The sequence below is a fragment of the Humulus lupulus genome, chromosome 2 (assembly GCF_963169125.1).
Source record: "Humulus lupulus chromosome 2, drHumLupu1.1, whole genome shotgun sequence".
In the NCBI taxonomy this organism is placed as follows: Eukaryota; Viridiplantae; Streptophyta; class Magnoliopsida; order Rosales; family Cannabaceae; genus Humulus; species Humulus lupulus.
In genome coordinates this window covers 242,119,299-242,143,072 of record NC_084794.1, presented here as the reverse complement: position 1 = coordinate 242,143,072, position 23,774 = coordinate 242,119,299, and the positions used below count along the sequence as shown (strand labels likewise).

Here is a 23,774-nt window from a genome sequence, read left to right as displayed (position 1 = left end):
ACTTTCATACACCATTAAGAGTCATTTTTAACCAAGCCTCAATTCGACCATGTGTAGTGGATATGTAAAGTTAAAGCCCAAAGTCAAACTCTATGGCATTGCGCTTTTAGAACCCAAACAAATATAATTAGAGAAGTTTACATAAAAATGGAAAAAAATTGGTCATTTTCTATATTTATGAATAAAAAATGTCATAGAATATGGTGAGTTTTGCAAAAAAAAAAAAAAAAAAATAAATAAATAAATATGGGAATTCCATAATATATAAAAATGGATTACTATATTTTTACACAAAACTCTCTCACACTCTCTCATCCTCTCCTCTCTACCTCACGACATCTCTCTTCATTTTCTCATTTCTCCCTTTCTCCTCCCTTATTTGGCTCCTTCTTCGCAGCCCCCACCCCCTCCCCTCGACGACGATGCAACTCTACCCCTTTTAGTAATTCTTTTTCTTCTTACTTCTTTTCTTCTTTTCCTTCTGGTTTTAATGTTATTCTTTTAGTTGTTCTTCTTCTTTTTCACACATGATTTTGCATTTTAAATATGATTTTGCACTTTAAATCTGATTTTTTTTTCCAGCCCTAACTATAATCGTTTACCATCACAATTTGTTTAGGTTTTTTTTTTTGTTCAAATCTGATTTTTTTTTTCAGACCTATTTAAGTAACCATGTACCATAGCGACTTATTCTTTTTATTCATATTTGATTTTTTTCAGACATAGATGTAGCCAGTTACGATAACGATCAATTTATATATATATATTTTTTTAAAACTGATTTTATTTTCACACGTAACTAAGTAACCAAGTACCATAGTGACTGGATTTTTTTTTTCAGTTCTGATTTTTTTTCTTCAAACATAGATGTAACCAGTTACGATTATGATCAATTTAGATTTTTTTGTTAGGATTTGATTTTTTTCTAGGTCTGGATAAGTAACTGTTGACCCAAGATTTGGCCAACTGACACGGAGTCAAAACGTGATTGATATGGACAGATGTATGGAGAAGAACGCAATGACAAAAATAAAGAAAACACAATAATTTATAGTGGTTCGGCCCCAGGATTTGATAATGACCTATGTCCACTTAGAATAATATTGCTGTAAAATTAGAAGGATGGTCAAGGAACCAGGGTTCAATGAGCTTCACCTTCTTCTTAAGAACAATACAAATTTACTTGGAAAATTACTATATTTTTGAATGACTAAAAATGAGAGAGCTCCCCTCCTTTGAGCTATCTCTTGCTATTTATAGGCTCAAGGAGGGTTACAAGAGATTGTTACAGATATTCTTCCCTGAATAATCGGGTATCCAGAAGATTGTATGAGATAATTTCGGGATTCATAAAGATCTTCCCATAAATGCTGCCTTGTATACGGAACTACCGACCAGACTGGTCGCAGGTAATACAGTCTTGCCTTACTTCTACTGTGTCTCCTGGTCGATACTCTAGCAGACGCTCCCAGGTATCAGCCACGTGTCAAGAGATTATTTTCCATGTCACCAATGCTAATTTATTGGATAACAGTAACCGGTTACCATCACAACTGGTTCTTTTTTTTTTTTTCAAATCTAGTTGTAACCAGTTACTATCACGATCAATTTAATTTATTTTTTCATATCTATTTATTTTTTCAAATGTGACCAAGTAACCAATTACAATTCAGTTGATATTTTGATAGTGGTACATTTCTAAAAAAATCAAAATTATTTTTATAGTTGTAACCAGTTACCACCACATCACATAAAAAATAAAAATAATTTTGATAGTGGTAACCGGTTACCACAAATCACTAAAAAAGTTGACAATAGTATACGATTACTACCACATCAAATAAAAAAAATCAAAATTATTTTGATAGTGGTAACCGATTACTACGGAGAAAATTTTGAAAAAGATAAAAAAAAATTGAAGAAAATAAGAAGAAATGGGAATAAAAAACATGGTGAAGATTGACTTAATTTTGTTTTTTCAAAAAACAATATAAAACAAAACGTTTTATAAAAATATGAATATTAAAAAATATTACAAATAGATTAAAATTATAAAAATAACTTTAAAATATATTAAAACTAGCTACTGAAGCTATATAAAACTAGAATATATATGGTATACAAATAACAAATTACAAACATATGGAAAAAAACTCCTCTAAAAATGTAAACAAAAAAAAATGTCATAAGAAACTTAAGAGAAAAAAAAAACTACCATATTTTTTAAAGTTTTAAAAAAATCTCATATTTGTTTTAATTTCTTCATACAATCATAATATGAAAAATACTAAAAGAATAATTGCAAAATAATACTTAATAATTTGTCTAGAAATACATATTTTATAAGAAGATTGAAAATAAAAAAAGGTACATGTATTAAAACCAAAACCCGAACGAATAACCGAATATTCTGTCCAATGATTTTTTAATAGAAACTATTTTAGATTTATTAATATAATTTTTTTTTTATATATATTTATTGTATGTGGTCATATTTTCAATAACTTTATATGAAAAAAATTATATGTTTTTTAATAGGAACTTATTTTAAATGTTAATATTTCGATTAGCAACATTCATTATTGAAAGGTTTCAGTGGCTATTAAAAAAAATAGAAGAATTTCTCAAATTCAACAAGTTCAGCTGTTGACATACATAATACCAAAACATAAATCATCTTATATCATTGCCTTAACAAATTAACACGAGATTAACATTTTGGTTTCACATTCTGCCGAACTCCTAAAACTTAAAAATTCTTATAACACAGTCCAAAAAAAAAAGGCTAAAGGGTTGGTAAGAGTAACCTATATATAGCTAGGGTAATATATATAGGCCATAGTATTTTTTTGTTTTTTCCATAAAGGTGAATCACAAATCTTAAGGTTTACTCATCAACAACATAAAATCCACATATGTTTCATAACGAAATTAAAAAAGGTAACCAAATCGCAAATGACGGTACATGTATTAATACTAAAGCTATACGTGATACTTATTCATTTATCCCTTTTCACCTATATATATTATGATCGACATTATATACAGTATTAAGTACCCATTGCTTTATTATTGCATATGCTCTCATTCACTTGACAAAGTCTATTTTAGTACTCCAACCACTCTGACATAACAAGACAACTATATATATAAAAGACTAATACATTATATATTAATTCAGTTGTTCCTTAATTAATATACCTCAAACTACATTAATCTCAAAAAAAAAAGCAGGTATAGAAGAAGACTGTTTCAAGTTCTTGAGTCATTTTCCCGACCAAACAATCAGAATCTAATATTTGAGCTTCCCTACAAGTCTTAAAGTGGGGGTGGTTTTTATAATCCTAGCTATAGTACCTCTTTTTTTCAGAACTGTTTCTTTTTCTTTTTTCATGGTTTAAAAAGCCATGCATGTGTTATTTTCTTCTTGCTATAATATGTGTTTCTTGTGGAAAATAGTTGACTTTGTCTTTGATTCAATTGGTCTAATGTATTCGGTATGTTGACTTATTTATAGCATTCTAGAACTCCTTTCAACCGCTCTCTTTCTTATTTAAAATGAAAGCAATGTATGATAATATACTACTACTCAACTTGATTACATTTGAAAGCAATATATATATATATATGTGTGTATTTCTCTGCTCCTTCATATATCTACTAAATGTGAAGAAAAAATCTTCATATTTTTTCTTGACTTTTGTATTTGGCGGATCATATATTCTAACAATAGGCTGCTGTTCAAGTTTAGCAATTGGTTAAAGTGTCACTGCTTGCTTTAGATAGAAATATATATATATATATATAAAAATATAAAGATTTATGATATTATTATACCTCATATCTCTCTCTCTCTCTGCCTAGTATGCATTTGACTTTGATTACATTTTCTCTCCTTTATTACAAGTTCCCACTTACAAGTTGGTTTAAATTATAGGAATTTTATCACTCCATAAACAAGCAAAAGGAAAACCATAAGAAAAGTTGTGACTCAATCATGCATGCTTGAAATGACTGTGCTACCAAACTTTTCTAACTCCAAATATATATATATCAAACCAAATAAGCTTAACCTTGTTCTTATTATTATTATTGTTATTTCAAGTTATAATCAAGTTTTAACACTAGTATTATTTGTTATTATGTTTATACAAAGTAGAAGTATATTAAAAGAAAAGTAAAGTTGCTTCTTTGATAATTAAGCTTGATAAAAATACTTAATTAATTATCAGAAGAAGACATTGTCTATATATATCATGGGTCATCGCGCCGGACACAAAAAAAACACACCAAAACCTGAAAAGATGGTGACAGAAGTTACTACTTCACATCAAGAAAAGTAGTTTTGGAATTAATAGAAGAAGAAGAAGAAAAAAAAATGCATTATATATATTTTGCGTACAAATATTCCTTTGTATATAGTTTGCATTTTTTTTCACCGCTGAGAAAAGACAATCTTATGGGGACCCACTAAAAAGCATAATTAACTTATTTCAGCTCATTATTATTGATCAACAAACTCATATAAGTTACAATATAATAATATAACTTTTTCATACATCGAAAAATTCATAATGAACCAATAGCTTGTTTGGTGTGTGGATATGATTCTCCTCATGTTCCAACCACCAAAATTTGATGATGATGATAGCAAAAAAGTATAATAAATGATAAGAAGTCATATAATTAAATTGAAAGAGATGATATGACACGAGACTAAAATTGTCATATGGGAAGAAAATTGTGCCTTTGTAGAATTTTTTTTTTCATATATATGCACATGGTAAAAAAAAAAATTCAAAGTTTTACATGTTTCCATGGAATTTTCACCAGGCTGAATAGGAGTCAAAATAAACAATCAAACTCACGTCGCAAGTGCGCAACTAGATTGAGTTGTGTAGAGAGCCAGTCTTAAATTTTGTTTAAAATTCCCACTACATATATATAAATATTAATGCCTTGTTGATTAATTCTAAGTATTTTGAGAAATATTAATTTAAGCTTATATATGGTAAAACCGTGTTGTTGGTAAGATCAGTCACCAATTTTTCCAACCTTCCACAAGAAACATTTATCACAATATGCTTTATTAATTATTTCTACCCTATATGCCACTACATTTCCAGACAGAAATAAAAAAAAAGGAGCATTATAAAGAAAATTTATTTATTTAATTTGCTACCAACTCGATCGATTAGTGAATAGTCAAAATCAAAATATAAAACACCCCTGTACTCCAATAATCATTATTACATTAGGTTCCTTTTTCATTGCTCTAATATTTAATTAAACAAAAAATTGAAATGAAATAAGGATTTAGTCAAGGATCTAAACTAGTAATTATATTGTAAATCAATATTATTTAAAAACCCACCAAAAAAAACAAATTAGCATGACTTTGCATTATCCAAACCTAGCTCTCCAAAAAAAATTTACCATATAAATCTTAACATCTCAGTTCATTTCTCACAACATCGATCGATCTCTCTTTCACTCCGAAAATGAAGAACTCATCATATTTCAGATTAGCGATTTTTGCAATTTTCTCTATCATAATCCTATCCAAACCATCTCACCAGGCCGACAATTTCGACATCCCAAACCCAAAACTCCTCAAGGCATTCGAAGCTCTCCAAGCATGGAAACACCTAATCACCTCTGACCCAAAAAAGATCACCGAAAACTGGTGTGGTCCCCATGTCTGCAACTACACCGGAGTTTACTGTGCACCAACACCGAACGACCCCCACAACACCACCACAGTCGCAGGCATAGACCTCAACCATGGAAACATTCAAGGCTCGTTACCTGAAGAGCTCGGTCTCTTGACTGACCTAGCTTTGTTCCACATCAACTCCAATCGCTTCTACGGCCAAATTCCAAAAAGCTTTTCATGTCTCAAACAACTTTACGAGCTCGATGTCAGTAACAACAAATTCTCCGGCAAGTTCCCTACTGTGGTTTTATCCTTGCCTTCACTCAAATTCTTGGACATAAGATACAACTTATTCGAAGGCGACCTTCCTTCTCGCTTATTCGACTTGAAACTCGATGCTTTGTTCATAAACAACAACAAGTTCAGCTCTTCTTTACCCCAAAACATAGGGAACTCACCGGTTTCGGTCATAGTTTTGGCCAATAACAATCTCAACAGCTGTTTGCCTTCGAGTTTGCTCAATATGAAGAACACCCTTAACGAGCTAATCATCACTAACAGTGGTCTTAAGGGCTGTTTGCCCACCGATATTGGTAATCTCGACAAGTTGACTGTCTTCGACGTTAGCTCTAACCAGCTCGTGGGGTCGTTGCCGGAGTCGATGGGGAAGATGAAAAAGTTGGAGCAGCTCAACGTGGCTAACAATAAGCTTTCTGGGTATATTCCTCCGATTATTTGCGCCTTGCCCAAGTTGGAAAATTTCACCTACTCTGGCAACTTCTTCTGCACCGAGCCGGAAACTTGCCTGAAGTTGCCCGCTAAAGATGACCGGAGAAACTGCATTCCTTATAGGCCTTTCCAGCGTTCGAAGGAGGAATGTGCCGCCTTCTATAAGTACCCGGTTGATTGCGCCGCGGCTGGCGCTGGCTGCCCACGTAGAAGCCCTCCTCCTCCGCCCCCGCCATCCCCGCCGCCTCCAGTTCATCATTATTAAAATCCATCATGATCAGCGATACTATATAACTTTTTTAGAATTTGTTTTTTCTTTTTACATATTTTAGTGCAATTGCTCTTTGGACTTAGGATATATTTTTATGGTTTATACTGAAGTGAATAACAACACCGGCCTGGGATTGACGAACCGGGAGAACTTTTGTTTGTTACATTATGTACATTACGGTGTTCAAAACGACTTGTCGTCTTATCGTTTACACCTCTTGTTTATGTTGATGTTTTAACCTAAATTAATTTTAATCTCGTCAAGTTTAATTTAGTCGATTTTTATTTCATTTTTACCAGTCATATTTGCATTGCACCATACTTTTTGCAATGTTTGGTACATATTTTAAGAGCATATCTCATTACTCCTTAAAATATAATTAGATATATCACGTAGTCAATTAAAGTATTATTTTCTGGTTTGAATCTTAGATTTTACGGGGGCAAAAAAATTACGAGGAAAAAAGAAAATAAAAATTAGAGAAAAATATTTTCTTAAAATTTTGTAATTGATTTTTTTAATATTTTTATATTTACACTATTCTAAATTTTACAAAACTATATTATATTAAAAAGATTTATTTTGATCAATATAAGAAAATAAAATCTCCTAAAATTCAAGATCCAGACAAAGAACAAAAATGAGAGTGAATTGTTTCAACAATGAACGATAGAATTTCTTAATTTTAACACTTGCACGAAATGCACCATAGCAACGCGCAACATGAACTAACAACTACGTATATTATAATTTTTTTAAAAAAATCTATTATAAAATTGATTATTATATATATAATAAGTAATATTGGAAATTTCTACGAGGACTTCAAAAAGAACTGAGATTATTTTATGTTCCGACCCGTGAATGATTTTTAGTATATTTTTTTTATGATTATGTATATTGTAGTTATTTAGAATACACTGTAAATTTTTAGAAAATTCTAAATAATTTATAGTGCCGAAAACTAATTTAAAATAAATTGTTATACGCGTGACTAATTTTTGTATACACCCTAAAACCACCATTTTCAGCATTGTAAATTATATAATTTTTAAAAAATATTTATTATAGAATCCCTAAATAAGTACAGTGCACATACTATCCAATAATATTAACTCATTATTTTAAACATAACGTTTGGTTCCTCCTTTAAATATTATAAATTAAATAAGTGTTTATTGATTGGCAGGGGCGGCTACAAAATAGGTTGCCCCAAATAAATTGTTTTTTTATTGAAAAATAAAATAAAACAAATTTTATTAGGGGACAAACCAACAGCAGCCGTCTCGGCCTAAATTTATTAAACTAATAACAAGTTATGAAGCATATTTAATAACATTGCTCCTAATTAAATTATGCTTTTGTGATTTGCATGTGAAATATATATTTCTTTTGTCTTGATAAAAAAAATTGTGTATATAATTTGTTAGGAAATTTGCTTTGATAATTTTATTTGCATTACTTATGTGTCGGTGAATAGAAAAAAAATGTGGCTTTTAGACTTTAAATTTAAAACTATATTGGAGTATATCTACTTAGACTGAGGAAAAAATAATGATATATAATAAAAAGTCAAATGTTACAAAAATCAACTTTGTATTCTGTTATTATTATAGATTTGGGGCCTAAGACACCAATTTAGGTTGCTTAATGGCTAGCAGAAGATTTGTAAAATTTAGCTATAGGTTGAGAATAAATAAAATTTTGGGTTATTGTTAAAAATTTACAAAAAAATCCTTTTTTTTAGCATTTTTACTTTTTTTTTTTTAGAAAACATGGATTTAAAAGTTATTAATAAAACATTATTATTTTTGTAATAAAATAAAAAAATATTTTTTTAAATAAATGAATAACTTTTAAAAATCATATCCATAAACTAAAATATAAAATAAATATTAAATTAAACAATATAAAATAATTTGAATGTGATCCCCAGTTGTTATAGAGCACCATAAAACTTATAGTATGCAGTCTTATTTAAAATATAAAGACTAAATCCACTGTATAAATTGTTAATTTGTTATATTTTGAATTTTGAATTTTTTTTCATTGATTTTGATAAATATATATATATATATATACAAATTTGTTTTAGTTTAGATTATCATTTTTATTTTTCATTTTAAAGTAACATAATTTTAAAAGCTATAAGAGATTAATTATTATTATTCAAGTTTTTTTTTCTTTCTTAAATCATATATCACACAATAAAGTATTATTATTATCAACATGTAAAATATAGAAATTTTTATAATAAAAAATAAAATTACAAAATTCTTGTAATATTTCTAAAAGAGTAATTTGTGAATATATATTTAATATCTATTTTGTAAAAAATTATCAAAAAAATATCATTTTGTAAAGTGACACTAAAAAAATCAATTTTGGCAAACACCATTTTCTAAAAATATAGAATTTCCTATCAAATTTTATCCCAAATCATAATTTACTAGAAAAAAAATGACATTTGTTTAGTGGCAACTATGCTATAAATAATATTTGCAATAATGTCTCTAATATTTTTAATTTGTTACATTTATATCCTTAAATATATTTTTATGGCGAAAATCCATAACATTGCATTTTAGTATAATTGTTATCTTTTTTAAATATTTACAGCGAAAATCCTTATTATTTTAAATTTATTACATTATTATCTTCAATATTTTTTTAGGGTAAAAGTTCATAAATATATGTTTTAAGTATGGCTTAAAAAAATTTAAATCGTAAACGAATAAACTATATTCTTTAAAAAAAAACTTATATAATTTTTATGAAAATTTTAAAATAAATTAAAATCTTAACTGTTATTAAATAGATATTTAAATTTTTTAAAATAAATTAATACTAAAGGACATTTATTTTTCTTTTGAAATGGGTTGACTGCTCTTTTCGTCAACTATAAATAAATAGAAAAAACTTAAAGAAAAGAAAGATCACACTCAGATTTTTACGTTGTTGACGCGGTTCTTCGCCAACAGGTAATTAAGAAAATAAGAGGAAGGGATTAGTGCTTACGTTGAACTGAAATAGATGAATGATCTTTTTTGAAATGGGCTGGTGACACAATTATGTTTTTAGGTGGTTCAAATGTTAAAATCCTTCTACTCCACCAGTCAATATTATTGCTATATGCTTGGTATTCTTTTACAGGGTATTTTTTACACAATAGAATCCAACCCTTTGCAACTCCCAGGGTCTCCATATTTATAGGAGAGGGCACCTGGGAGTTGGTAAGAAAGTCATCCCGTGACCTTCTTACCTATCATGTCAACTCTGTGACATTCATGATTAATTCCTAAAACTTGACACATGAAGTGTGGTCTAATCAATAGGTAAGGGGGATAATGGGCCGCACGGCCCAACCCAGTCATGGGTGCCATAATGCGCACGTTCATGCTGCGTGTCCGAGAAGTCAGGGATATATCAGACACGTGATGTCTGATATATGCACGTTTACCTTGTGTGGTTGACTTTATAAAAGGTCACAGCCTTCAACTCTAGCTTGTACCACGAGCTGGATGCTTCCCTCGACTTGTGGCCTTCAGAGTCCAAACTCAGTCTAATCTTGGCGAACCCTTAGGTTACCTCGAGCTGAGGAGGTAGAATCTTTTGAGTGGCAGCTCCGGTCTTGGGGATGTCCACGGGTGGACATGATTAGGCCGTATCTCAGCTGGTTAACAGCCCGTGGGAAAACCAGGGTGTACATTTGCCCCCCAAGCCCCTGCTCGTGGTACACGACGTCGCATAGGGCCACAGTAGGGGCTTTTAGGCTTCCCCATGAACTCTTTATATTCCACATTTTACGCAGGCGCCGAATGCGTGGAACATCGTGGTTGGTGACGGTACGTCTTCCGAGAACCGCATTTAATGGCCTAGCCTATAATCACCCGTCGTTTCGTCTTTCGAGTGGAGAACCTTGGATCCCACATCAGGGCAATCCAACGGCCCTCCTCACGTGGCCCTTCACATATATAAAAGGGGTGGCCACCTTACGCATGGGCCACCCGTTCATTTGAAATTTTTCAGAAATTTTCTTCTTCTTCTCTCTTTATTTTCAAAAGAAAAAATCCTCTTCTTTTCGGCTGCCATTCCCAGCACTCAAGAAGTTCAGGTGTAAGGGCCCCTTCGAAGCTTTGGAACCAACTACTCCGACGAAGCCCCAACCCAGGCGATCCCTTCATCCTCTTCTCAACCAGAACATTCTGTAAGTCTCCTGACTGTGCATGTTTTGAAATTATTTTTCACTGTAGCTTAGGTAAATATTTACTGTAGCCACATGCAAGGTTTTGTCGGTTTTTTGTGGGCATGAAGGGTAAAAGCCTTTTAGGTTAGGGTTTCGTTTGCAGTAGAAAACCATTTAGGAGCATTGGTGCGTTTTTTGGGGAAATTTTCTAGGTAGGATTTTAGGTATGCTTGTTTAAAGTACCCAGTATTTTGGGTGAAAAACCGGGTAGCTTAGGGGGCACGCTTCATAGGCAGTTTTGCACCTCTCGCCTATCGAAACTTTCCTTCCAAGGCAAATTTCTATCCTGACCCTCCTGACACACGAATTCCGAGTAATCGGGGATCTGTTGGGAGCACAGGCGCGTGTTCATAGAACCGCGTGATCTCACTCTCCACGGGCTGGGCTTACCTCAGCTCGTGTCAAGGAAACACATTCAGATTCTTCTCCATTTTTAGGTCGCCTTCTTCTAAAATTTCTTCTTTTTGTTCACTAGGCGACCAGATGGGACCCAAAAGAACGCTCCCAAGAGGTCCGTAGGCAGCTCGTCCTCCCAACAAAACAAGGGAAAGGAGGTGATGGCTAAATCCCCGATTCCTAGCTTCGGGCCAGCAGTGGAACGAGAGCTCGAGGTGGCCCCCGACGCGTTCTTTGAGGCGGAGAAGATTGTCTCGAAGATCACTGACCAGGCGAGGGTAAACAAAATATTCCTCTCCCATAACATCAAGCTGGAGAGAGGAACCGTGATTGCCTGACCTCCCTTAGAAGGCGAGCGGAGCTGCGCGCCGCTTGATGAGGTGTTCTTGGCCTGGAGCGACGAACATTTCAAGGCGGGGGCCTTCCTCCCATTGGACCAGTACTTCGCCGATTTCCTCAACTACGTGAGGTTGGCCCCATTCCAGCTCCCCCCCAACTCTTACCGTTTGTTGGCGGGGTTAAGATACTTGTTCTTGAAACAGGAGTGGGAGGTCCCCACTCCTGCAGACATTCTGTATTTCTTCTGCCTCAAGGCCAGACCGGAGCAGCGGGGGCGAGGTGACGAGTTCTATTACATAACCTGATTCCCCAACACGGCTGCGGTCATCGAGCTGCCCAGCCACCCCAACGACTTCAAAGATCAATTCTTTATGTCGACGGGGTTCCGAAACTGCGAGTTGCACTAGTTCAACCGTCCTCGTAAGTGTCTTTCAACCTTAGCTTATAAGTTAAGTATCAGTTAGCTCCTCCTGTATCCATTTCTAACTTAGATTAATTCTGCAGCTATCTTCGCGAGGACAGAGAAGTCTGTGATCCTCGGGAGCCAGTACGAGACACTGGCAGGCTTGCCCCCAGTGAAAAGGACTATCGTCAGCTCGTGACAGACGAGACGATGCTGGCCTATAAGCTGATCTCCCCAGGCCAGATTTTGAACCTGAGGAGGCCCCGGGTGCTTCCCCCAGCTCGCGATATGAGGCCTATCATCGTGGAGGAGGTCGCGGGGGACGAAGATGAGGAGGACGAGGAAGCGGGCGTTGGAGGTCGCCCAAAGAACGGACGAGGAGAGGGTCCGGTCCGGAGCAGCTGCAGGTCCCTCTGGCCAAGGTAACCCTTACATGTTTAGGAACTTAGATAGGGCCACTGCAGATCCCTGGCTAGCTAGGTTCAATCCCAGACAGATCGACCAACGCCATCGAAGTGACCCAGACTTAGATGAAACCCTGCTCCACTGCGTCGACCAGCTCGTGCTGGACTACGAAAGTAGCCGCCCTAGGGTACCATAGTTGTAGACAACACCCTAGCCTTTAGGTCGGTCCTATTCGAGGAGTATGGGACTAACCTTCGGTCATGGCCATCACTCCGGGAGGGTGTCGTAGCTCCAGGTCTTAGGCAATACGTAGAAGAGTCTAGTCCTAAGACAGCCTCGGATCTAGAACCTGTGCCAGCTCGAGAAATAATTGTCTTAGATTCCCCCGCGGAAGCTCCGGGGCTGATGGTCGTAACCGTAGATTCTTCTTCTAGCTCGGGGGGTAGGATTCCCTTTAGTATATATATATATACTTGAATTTCGATTTTTTCCCCTTTGTTTTTGTTTTTGCATGACTACTAACTTGTGTACTAACCATATATTTGTTTTGCCAGAGGAGATGTCTCAGCCCGGGGGAAAAAATCTGCGGGCTGTGTTCGCCGGGGGGAACTACTCAGCTGGGGCCTCTAGGCCCAAAATGAAGAAGCTCCGGATGGCGAAGAAAGCCGCTGGGACCCCAACCAAGTCTCCTGCAAAGGAGAAAGAGCAGCTCCCAGCCGCCCAGGTCGAGGAAACTGCACCTCCTGCTGCAGGGGGGAGCATGCCCCCACCACTTCCGTGAGCTCCGGCCTTCTTCCGGGACACAGGGGCGGAGCCCAGGGCTTCGGCGATTGCGCCTCCCGAGGTGCGCATCCCGATTGACCCCCAGGACTTGGAGAAGATTCCATATGTCTTTTGGGGGACTGTGTATGAGACGACGAACTACGCCGTCAGCCACTTCTACCGTTTCAACGAGAGGGAGCTGCGGGCCATCAAAACAAGGAGCCCGGTGGGTGTACTGGAATCTTCATTGGGCATGGCCCTAACGGTAATCTGAACTTACCCTTTTATGGGTTTTGATTATCATGCCTTGCCCTGCTTTTCCTTTCTCCCCTCTTTTTTTTCTTAAGGCAGTTGCCTCTCCGTTTTTGCAGAGCGCCTTGGCCCTTCACCAAAGCATAGCCAGGACCAAGGCCGAGCTCGAGGATATGAGGGGCGAGCATCAGGCGGTTGTGGCCACCCACCAGGCTTCCTTGCAGACGACTAAGGATGCCCTAGCGGCTGCGCAGGCCGAGCTGGAAGAAGCCCATCCCAAGCTTCAAGAGGTTGAGGCTACCAAAGCCGCCCTCGCCGCTGCGCGGGCAGAGCTAGACACTGCGAAGGCTGGGGCCGAGGAGGCCAAGGCCGCCCTGGAAGCCGAGAAGGCAGCCTCCACCATGGAGGACATGCTCTACTATTGCTGGGTCTATAACTCCGACGGTGATTTCTCCTTCTTGGGAGCGGACGTCTGGGAGCCTTTGTTGGAGGGGTTTAAAGCTCGCCTCGAGAAAGAAGCACCTTTTGAGACCGGGGAAGCCTCCGTCGTGGCCGAGCAGGAGGGCGAGACGACGACCTCCACGGGGCCGACTGGTGGAGCCTAGGGCCTTTCCATTTTACATCCACTCTTTTATTATTCTCATTTTTTTGTTGTAACTTTGCATGAGGTTTTTCACCTCGAGACATCTAACTATCAATTTTATTTTTAATCGATTTACTTCCTTTTTCCTTTACGCATTTTAGTTACTATTTTGAAAAAACTTAGTTCGCGTTAATTTTTATCAATATCTCGTGCTTTTTAAGAAAAACAACGATCAATCGATTTAAATTAACTTCTAAGTCTTATGACCTGGTTATGTCCAGGAACTTAATTTGAAAACTTAGTTCGCGTTAACTTTTATCAATACCTCGTGCTCTTTAAGAAAAACAACGATCAATCGATTTAAATTAACTTCTAAGCTTTATGACCTGGTTATGTCCAGGAACTTAGTTTGAAAACTTAGTTCGCGTTAATTTTTATCAATATCTCGTATTTTTTAAGAAAAACAACGATCAATCAATTTAAATTAACTTCTAAGTTTTGTGACCTGGTTATGTCCAGGAACTTAGTTTGAAAACTTAGTTCGCGTTAACTTTTATCAATATCTCGTGCACTTTAAGAAAAACAATGATCAATCGATTTAAATTAACTTCCAAGTTTTGTGATCTGGTTATGTCCAGGAACTTAGTTTGAAAACTTAGTTCGCGTTAACTTTTATCAATATCTCGTGCTCTTTAAGAAAAACAACGATCAATCGATTTAAATTAACTTCTAAGCTTTATGACCTGGTTATATCCAGGATAGGACTTAGTTCGCATTAATCCTTTATCAATATCTCGCATTTTTTAAGAAAAACAACGATTAATCGATTTGAATTAACTTCTAAGTCCTTAAGGCGACCTGGTTATGTCCGGGCACCATATGCCCCCCAAGTAACTAGGAAAGGGTCTTTCGTGGTTACTTTAGATTACACTTGTAAATATGTACAATCACAAACGAAAAGTTAATTCTCATTGCGTAATACATAAAAAATGGCCTTTTTAGGCCTTACAAGGGAATCATTGATAATATCTCTTCAAATGGATGGCGTTCCAAGTTCGTGGGACTACGCCTCCATCGAGCCGAGCTAATTTGTAAGTTCCTTCTTTAATGACCTCGATGATTTGATATGGCCCTTCCCAGTTCGGTCCCAATACTCCGTCTTTGGGATCCTTTCCGGCTAAGAAAACTCTCCTGAGGACCAGGTCGCCAACGCTAAAGGCGCGTTTTTTGACCTTTGAGTTGAAATACCGAGTGATTTTTTGCTGGTAATGTGCGAGCTGGAGTTGCAAATCTTCTCGTCTTTCATCAACCAAGTCAAGGGAAGCGCTAAGTAGCTCGTGGTTGCGATCCTGGTCATATGCTTGGACTCTATGCGAAAGTACCTTAATCTCCACAGGGAGGACTGCCTCACTCCCAAAGGTCAGGGAGAAAGGAGTATGACCCGTAGGAGTCCGATGCGAGGTCCGGTATGCCCATAGAACTTGGGGGAGATGTTCTGGCCAGACCCCCTTCGCTTCGTCTAGTCTCTTCTTGAGGCTCACCTTTAACGTCTTCTTGACGGCCTCGACCTGGCCATTCGCCTGAGTATAGGCCACGGAGGAGAAATTTTTCACAATTCCATACCTTTCGCAAAATTCGGTGAAGAGGTCGCTGTCGAACTGAGTCCCATTGTCGGAAACGATTTTCTTGGGCAGCTCGAATCGGCAGATAATGCTCTTAACCACAAAGTCGAGGACTTTTTTGGAAGTTATCGTTGCCAAAGGTTCTGCCTCAGCCCACTTCGTAAAGTAGTCGATGGCCACCACGGCGTAGCGGACCCCGCCTTTTCCAGTAGGGAGGGCGCCAACCAAGTCGATCCCCCAAACTGCAAACGGCCATGGGGAAGAGATCATCTTCAGCTCGACCGGGGGAGCTCGGGCAACGGTGGCGAATCGCTGGCATTTGTCGCACTTCTTGACATACGAGATTGAATCCTTGGACAGAGTGGGCCAGTAATATCCTTGCCTCAGGACCTTTAGGGGCCAAGCTTTTCCCCCCAGTGTGATCTCCACAAAAATCCTCATGCACTTCCTGCAGGATGGCCTTTGCTTTGCCTAGAAGAACACATCGTAGGAGAGGTAGGGAGTGCCCACGTCGGTATAGCATCCCATCCACCATCGTATACCTTGGGGCCTGGTACAGTACTTGCCGCGCATCATTACGTCCTTCAGGTAGCTTCCCCTCGGTGAGATACTCAAGGATGGGGGTCATCTAAGTCGCCCTAGCGTCGATCATCTCGACCTCCGCCCGGGCTTCTTCTATACTTGGTTTTTCCAAGAACTCTACCGGAACTAACCCCAGAGCCTCCGTCTCCCCGAAGGTGGCGAGCTTGGCAAGAGCGTCTGCGTTAGCGTTCTGCTCCCGTGGTATCTGCTCGATTGAGCCTCCCCCAAACGCAGACAGCTCAACTTTTACCTTTGCCAGGTAGGCAGCCATCTTGGGTCCTCGTGCCTGATATTCGCCCAGAACCTGGTTTACCACGAGCTGGGAGTCATTGAAGCACTGGACGGAGCTCGCCTTCAGCTCCTGGGCTATTTTTAGCCCGGCCAGCAAAGCTTCGTATTCGGCCTCGTTGTTGGAGGCCTTGAATCCGAATCTCAGCGCCGAGTGGAATCTATGTCCCTTAGGGGATATTAAAATGATTCCATCCCTGGAGCTGTTCTCATTGGATGAACCATCCACGAAGATTCTCCACGATGCCTGGGCCGAGGTGACCTGGGGTGAGTCTTCTGCAGGATCCTCCCGGAATCCTATGCACTCTGCTACAAAATCGGCCAGGGCCTGACTTTTTATAGCAGTTCGTGGGGTGTACAAAATCACGAACTGACTGAGTTCGATAGCTCACTTTAACAGACGTCCCGATGCTTTGGGGTTTTGCAAAACCTGCCTTAAAGGCTGATCGGTTATGACGTGTATTGAGTGGGACTGGAAGTACGGCCTGAGCTTTCGAGAGGCTGTGATAAGGCAGAACGCCAATTTCTCCATCAACGGGTATCGGGATTCAGCTCCGAGAAGTCTCTTGCTGATGTAATAGACAGGTTTCTGAATCCGGTCTTCTTCTCGGACTAATACGGCACTAGCTGCATCCTCTGTGACAGCTAGGTAGAGAAAGAGGCTCTCCTGCATTTGGTTTGGATAATACGGACGGCTCGGCCAGGTGTGCCTTAGCTCGAGGAAAGCACTTTCACACTCTTCTGTCCACTCGAACTTCTTATTTCCTCGGAGCAGGTTTTAGAATGACAAGCACTTATCGGTGGATTTTGAAATAAACCATTGAGGGCTGCCACCCTTCCTGTCAGGCCTTGGACGTCTTTGCGCGACCTAGGTGAGGGAAGCTCGAGTAATGATTTGATCTTGTCGGGGTTTGCCTGGATTCCTCGGGTATTGACGATGAAACCCAGGAATTTTCCCGATGCGACTCCAAAAGTGCACTTCTGTGGATTAAGCCTCATGCCATACTCCCGTATTATCTTGAAGCATTCTTCCAGGTCGGAAACATGGTTATCGGCAGTCTTTGACTTGACTAGCATGTCATCAACGTACACTTCCATGTTCTTCCCGATTTGATTTGCGAACATTCTATTTACTAACCTTTGGTACGTAGCACCGGCGTTCTTCAGCCCAAAAGGCATGACCTTGTAACAATAAACATTAGTCAAGGTCATGAAGCTGGTGTGCTCCTGGTCCGCCAGATTCATGGCGATCTGATTGTAGCCTGAGTACGCGTCCATAAAGGACATGAGCTCGTGCCCCGCCGTGGCATCAACCAGTTGGTCAATCCTTGGCAATGGAAAGCAATCCTTGGGGCAGGCTTTATTTAGGTCGGAGAAGTCGATGCAGGTCCGCCACTTCCCGTTGGGCTTCGGGACCAGCACGGGGTTAGCGACCCAAATTGGAAACTTTGCTTCACTGATAAAGCCGCATTTCTCGAGCCGGGCTACTTCTTCCTCTAAGGCCTCAGCCCGGGTTGTTCCAAGGCGCCTTTGCTTCTGGGACTTTGCAGAAACGCTTTTATCCAAATGAAGGGTGTGCATGATGATACTTGGGCCAATTCCCACCACATCCTCGTGGGACCATGCGAACATATCCAGGTTGTCCTGCAGAAATTTAGTCAGCTCCGCCTTCCTCTTGCTACAGAGTTTTTTCCCGAGCTTGACCATCCGTGAAGGGTTCTGCGGATTGATGTTTACTTCCTTGAGCTCCTCAATAGCCTGGAGCTCGGACCTGTCCTCACCTATTCGGGGGTCAATATCCTCACTTAAGACGATATTTTCCCCTTCGGCGCTCTTAGGTTTTTCAATCTCAGGATCAGCTAAGGGTTCCTGAGATTCCTCTCCACCACCTTGGATGGCCATTGCTAGTTGCCCGGGTTTCAATTTTCCCTTCATGGAAATGCTGTAGCATTCCCTGGCAGCGAGCTGATCGCCACGGACAGTGCATATTCCCGTGGAAGTAGGGAATTTCATCGCGAGGTGGCGAATGGAAGTGACGGCCTCAAAAGCTATGAGTGTGGGTCGTCCCAAAATTGCATTGTACGCAGCGGAGCAGTCGATGACCACGAACTCGAGGAGTTTGGAGACTGTCCGAGGTCCCTCTCCTAGGGTGATCACCAGCTCGATAGTCCCTATAGCCGCTGATCCTTCTCCTGAAAAACCATACAACATCATGGAGGTCGCCTTCAACTCGGCGACAGTCAAACCCATCTTCTCCAATGTGGACCGGAATAGAAGGTTTACCGAGCTCCCATTATCGATCAGCACCCTCCTAACTCTCCGATTAGCGAGCTGAATTGCTACGACCAGAGGATTGTTGTGAGGGAGCTGGACATGGCCCGCATCTTCTTCCGTAAAAATGATCGGTTGCCTCTCCAATCACTGCTGCTTCGGCAGACGCTGCTCCGGGATGAACTCTACTCCATTATGCGCCTTGAGTTCGTTTACGTACCTCTTCTGGGCACCCCTACTCGTGCCAGCCATATGCGGACCTCCAGATATTGTGGATATCTCTCCTCCTCTCACGGGAGGAGGGACGTCCTGATCTATCCGAGACCCGGGCTGACTGACCGGGACTTCTGGAGCTGGTCGACTTGTTGGAACCCTGTTCCGCGCGTACTGGGCCAAGGGGCCAGCTCTGATGAGAGTTTCGATCTCATCTTTCAAATGCCTACAATCATCAGTATTGTGGCCAACATCGTTGTGAAAACGACAAAACTTTGAGGTGTCTCTCTTCCCCTTCTGGTGCTTCAATGGCTCCGGCCTCTTCCAGGGGAGGCGAGTAGAGTTAGCTAGGAAGATGTTCTCCCTAGAGTGGGTGAGCTCTGTATAAGTCACGTAGACCGGCTTGAACTTGTCTGCGGACTTATTCTTCTTTGGGCCGTGCTGGCTGCCCTCGCCGTTCCCCTTTCTTTTGCCTCCACCGAGCTGGTTGTTCTGTGTCACGTTTTGGGTCGCGGTCACAACCTCCATCCCCACTCCAGCGGGATGCTCAGGGACCTGGCTGGTCCCTGCAGCTGAGGATTCGGCCTCCTCCAAGTTGATCCATTCCTGGGCCTTATTTAGGAACTCGTTCACTGAGCTAACACCCTTCGTTTTTATATCTTTCCAGAGTCCCCCTCCGACGAGGATCCCAGTCCTCAAGGCCATGAGCTTGGAGCTGTCATCCGCGTCTCTGGCCCGAGCAGCGACGCTCGCGAACCTGCCCAGGTAAGTCTTCAGAAGTTCGTCGGGCTGCTGCCTCACGTTAGCCAGAGAATCGGCCTTGACGCGGGCAGCCTGGGAGGCTCGGAATGCCCTTTTGAAGTCAGCTGAGAAAGTCTTCCAGGAGCTGATTAATTGTCTTTTGCTTTGCTTGAACCACTGTCTGGCTGGTCCAATCAGTGTGGAGGGAAATATCAGACACCTCAGCTCGGGGCCAATGTTGTGGGCCATCATCAGGGTGTTGAACATCCCCAGATGATCCGATGGATCTCCGTCTCCATTGAATTTGGACAGGTGCGGCATACGGAAACCGGTTGGTTAAGTGTTGCTACTATGCTAGGGGCGAAGAGCTCCATCTCGTCCCTCGAATCATATTCATCTTTCTCTTTCTTCGACAGGATCTTCCTCATCAGCTCCTCCATCTGAGCCAGGCGCTCGAGGGTCTTGTCCTGATTTCCTTGGTTATTCCGAGGCTGCTCAACAGCTCCAGATCCATTGTACATATTTGGTGGGTTATTGCCCCTCCTATCTTGAGATAGGTTATTTGGGGCATTCCCGCCGTTACGTACTTCGGACAGGTCCCCCCCCCCCCCCCCCCCGAAGCGAGCATGGCTGCCACCTCCTACTGGCTCTCCTCTATGAGAGTTAAGGCGATCTCGCAGGTCGCCCCCATGGGTGGTTTGAGGACTTTGTGCTGAGCTTAAACGCTGACGCAGGTCTCTGCCAGAGAGGTCGCTCCGGCGACTGCCGGTCCAGTAGCTCCCGTTAGAAAAGCTCGAAGTCTGCCTTTGGGGGTGAGGATCCGGGCTCTCTCTCGGCGCCCCGCTACGTCGGGAAGGTCCTGCGGATGGCGGGTTTCTCCTACTGCTTCCGTAAGCTGGGATATCTCGGATGGGCCGAGGTGGAGATGGATATCTTATTGGTGAGGGAGGATGCTTGACCGGAGATGCAATCCTGGTTCCATCAGGGCGGATCAAGTTAGGTGTGGGCCTCGCGGCCCTGCCAACCTGCAGGTCCCGCGCCTGGCGATCTGGACGAGGCGCAGGACGGCTGGTGGGGACGGGCTGATGCTGTTAGCCCTCCCCGGATCTCCTTCTGGAATTTCCTCGAGCTCTCCTGGGCGCGCTCGAGGCTGGTTGGGAGCTGGGAGTTGAAGTTCGGACCAAACGACTGTACTGCTGTTCGGCATTAGGCATTTCTTCGAAGTTTGCCTCTCGATGGTGCGATGAGGGAATAGAGTTGGTTGTCGGAGGTCTGTCCGAGCGGCTAGGCCTAGACCGATTACCCCGGCGGGACTTATGAGTCTCGCCTTGCCTCTTTCCGACGTTAGCGTCGGTTGTAAGAGGGGGTAGTCGGGCCAAAACCTCCTTGATCTGCTGATTGGCCTTTTCTAGTTGGCTCCTCAGCTGAGCATTCTCCATCTCCACCGCAGTGTAATAATCTGGGTTTGGATTAGGTGGCTGGGGCGCCGAACTTCCAGTGTCATCTTGGCACACCGGCTGATTGCCCGACCGCTGTTGGACCTCAGGAATTTGTTCACCGGGGATGGCGATTTGATGAGCCTCCTGCCCATCATGCTGTTCCGTCTCGTTACCGTGTCTGGACCGAGTGGTCACCATAGTGGATGTTTGCAACAGCACCAATCTAAATTGCTCTCAACGAAAGCACCAAACTGTTGACGCGGTTCTTCGCCAACAGGTAATTAAGAAAATAATAGGAAGGGATTAGTGCTTATGTTGAACCGAAATAGATGATTGATCTTTTTTGAAATGGGCTGGTGAAACAATTACGTTTTTAGGTGGTTCAAAGGTTAAAATCCTTCTACTCCACCAGTCAATATTATTGCTATATGCTTGGTATTCTTTTACAGGGTATTTTTTACACAATAGAATCCAACCCTTTGCAACTCCCAGGGTCTCCATATTTATAGGAGAGGGCACCTGGGAGTTGGTAAGAAGGTCATCCCGTGACCTTCTTACCTATCATGTCAACTCTGTGACATTCATGATTAATTCCTAAAACTTGACACATGAAGTGTGGTCTAATCAATAGGTAAGGGGGATAATGGGCCGCACGGCCCAACCCAGTCGTGGGTGCCAGAATGCGCACGGTCATGCTGCTTGTCCGAGAAGTCAGGGATATATCAGACACGTGATGTCTGATATATGCACGTTTACCTTGCGTGGTTGACTTTATAAAAGGTCACAACCTCCAACTCTAGCTCATACCACGAGCTAGATGCTTCCCTCGACCTGTGGCCTTCAGAGTCCAAACTCAGTCTAATCTTGGCGAACCCTTAGGTTACCTCGAGCTGAGGAGGTAGAATCTTTCGAGTGGCAGCTCCGATCTTGGGGATGTCCATGTGGTAGACATGATTAGGCCGTATCTCAGCTGGTTAACAGCCCGTGGGAAAACCAGGGCGTACATACGTGGTTCAAGCTATTAATTAGTCCTAGTCCACGAGTCAATTATATTGAGGATGAAGAACTTGCAAGGCTCAAACTCTCTATAAATTTAGGCATCATTTTTGCATGCAATAAAGTTGGGATCATTTTACAAGTGATACCCTAGCTCTATTTATAGGCGGCAGAGGGGGTTAAGCTCACTAATTGGAGTTTATTACAATTATATTCCACTAATGGGATTAGATTACATGTAAATTGAATTATTTTCCCCACAAGTTAGGGTTTTGGGCTCCATTCACATGTCAACGGACTCACTACGAGGTTTACAGGCCCATGGCCTTATTGGACAAGGTGTGTTCTGGTATTATCAGTGAGGTAGCTACACATATCCCCACACTTAGGCGGCGTCGTGAGACATCCACTTTGTCGATTGTACGGAACCAACAACACGATCTCTGAAACCACCCAAGGTGTCAGGCATGTGTGTGGTCCCGAATGCCTCTATGATTGACATCAGGTGGGAGAGTTTCCTTCCATGATAGGAGGTCCTCAGAGCTTATTGGGCTGATCACATCTCGAGGAGCTCTACTGAACAGTATAGCCACTAGTGAGATTACTTCCTGTCCGGGGTCTTCGAAAACTGGCTCTGGAAATGAATCACCAAGAAAATTCTCTGGTCATGATGAAACAACCCTTCAACGTATCAGGTCCCACCCCAGCCTGATCCTATATAAGTTATTAATTTGGAGCAGGAGCCATCCGAAGGAGGAGGGACGGCCAAGAAGAAAGCGGGCTTGGTCGCCACGGGGTCCTCGAAGTGGGCCAAGAGGAGCAAGACCAAGGATCCAGCCCTAGCTGAGGAGCATTCCTCTGGGGAAAGCCTCATTGTTACGCAGGAGGTCCCGGAGGCTCCAAGGCTTCCCGTCAACCCAGTCCTTCCCGAGGAAGGGGACCTGGTCCTCCAGGAGGAGAGGATGAAAATGGTGTCCCGGGCTTCGGACGATGGTTGGGACAGCTAGGCCGAGGTGTACCGGGCCCTGACCATCCGGCGGAAGGTGTAGTTTGTCGAACGTCCGGAGGCCTTCATTGCTCCCCAACAGATCGTGGACCAACTTGTAGCCGAGATCGGGTTTCGGCCTAAGTGATAACTCTACAATATAGAGTTATTTACCACTTTTTATGTGTTAATTGTTGCTTAGTTATTGAGTTTTTAATTGATTTATTAAGTTTTGTAAGTAATTTTGAATTTATTGGGTTTATTTTGATTTTCTATATTTTTGTGTGTTTTTATAATTATTTTGTTGTAAAAAGTTGTAGTTAATTAGTTGAATTATTATTATTTAGTTTGAGATAAAAAAAATGTTGTATTATTGAACTTAAATGTTAAATATAAATTAAAGTATAATTAATATTTTCAAAGAATTAACTTAATTTATTCTATAGTTGAGAATTATTATGATTTAGTTTATGTTTATTTTGTAGGAAATTTATTGCATTTTTGGGCTTTGAGAAGTAAGGAAAAGAAAGAAAAAAAATGGCAAATTTGAAAGAAAATAGCAAAAAAAAAGGCCCAATCCGTGACCTTCAGCAGC

General features: G+C 41.0%; 1 protein-coding gene across 1 annotated transcript; it reads left to right on the top strand.

Moving 5' to 3' along the window:
* The first annotated feature begins 5,384 nt into the window (after positions 1–5,384).
* On the top strand, positions 5,385–6,929 carry LOC133819129 (leucine-rich repeat extensin-like protein 6). The gene has a single exon (XM_062252301.1). It carries the CDS (start codon positions 5,502–5,504, stop codon positions 6,648–6,650), a length of 1,149 nt encoding a protein of 382 aa, XP_062108285.1. The 5' UTR covers positions 5,385–5,501; the 3' UTR covers positions 6,651–6,929.
* The last annotated feature ends 16,845 nt before the right edge of the window (positions 6,930–23,774 follow it).

Excerpts from the sequence above, each read along its gene's own strand:
- LOC133819129 (XM_062252301.1), top strand. The coding sequence starts at position 5,502 with ATGAAGAACTCATCATATTTCAGATTAGCGATTTTTGCAATTTTCTCT.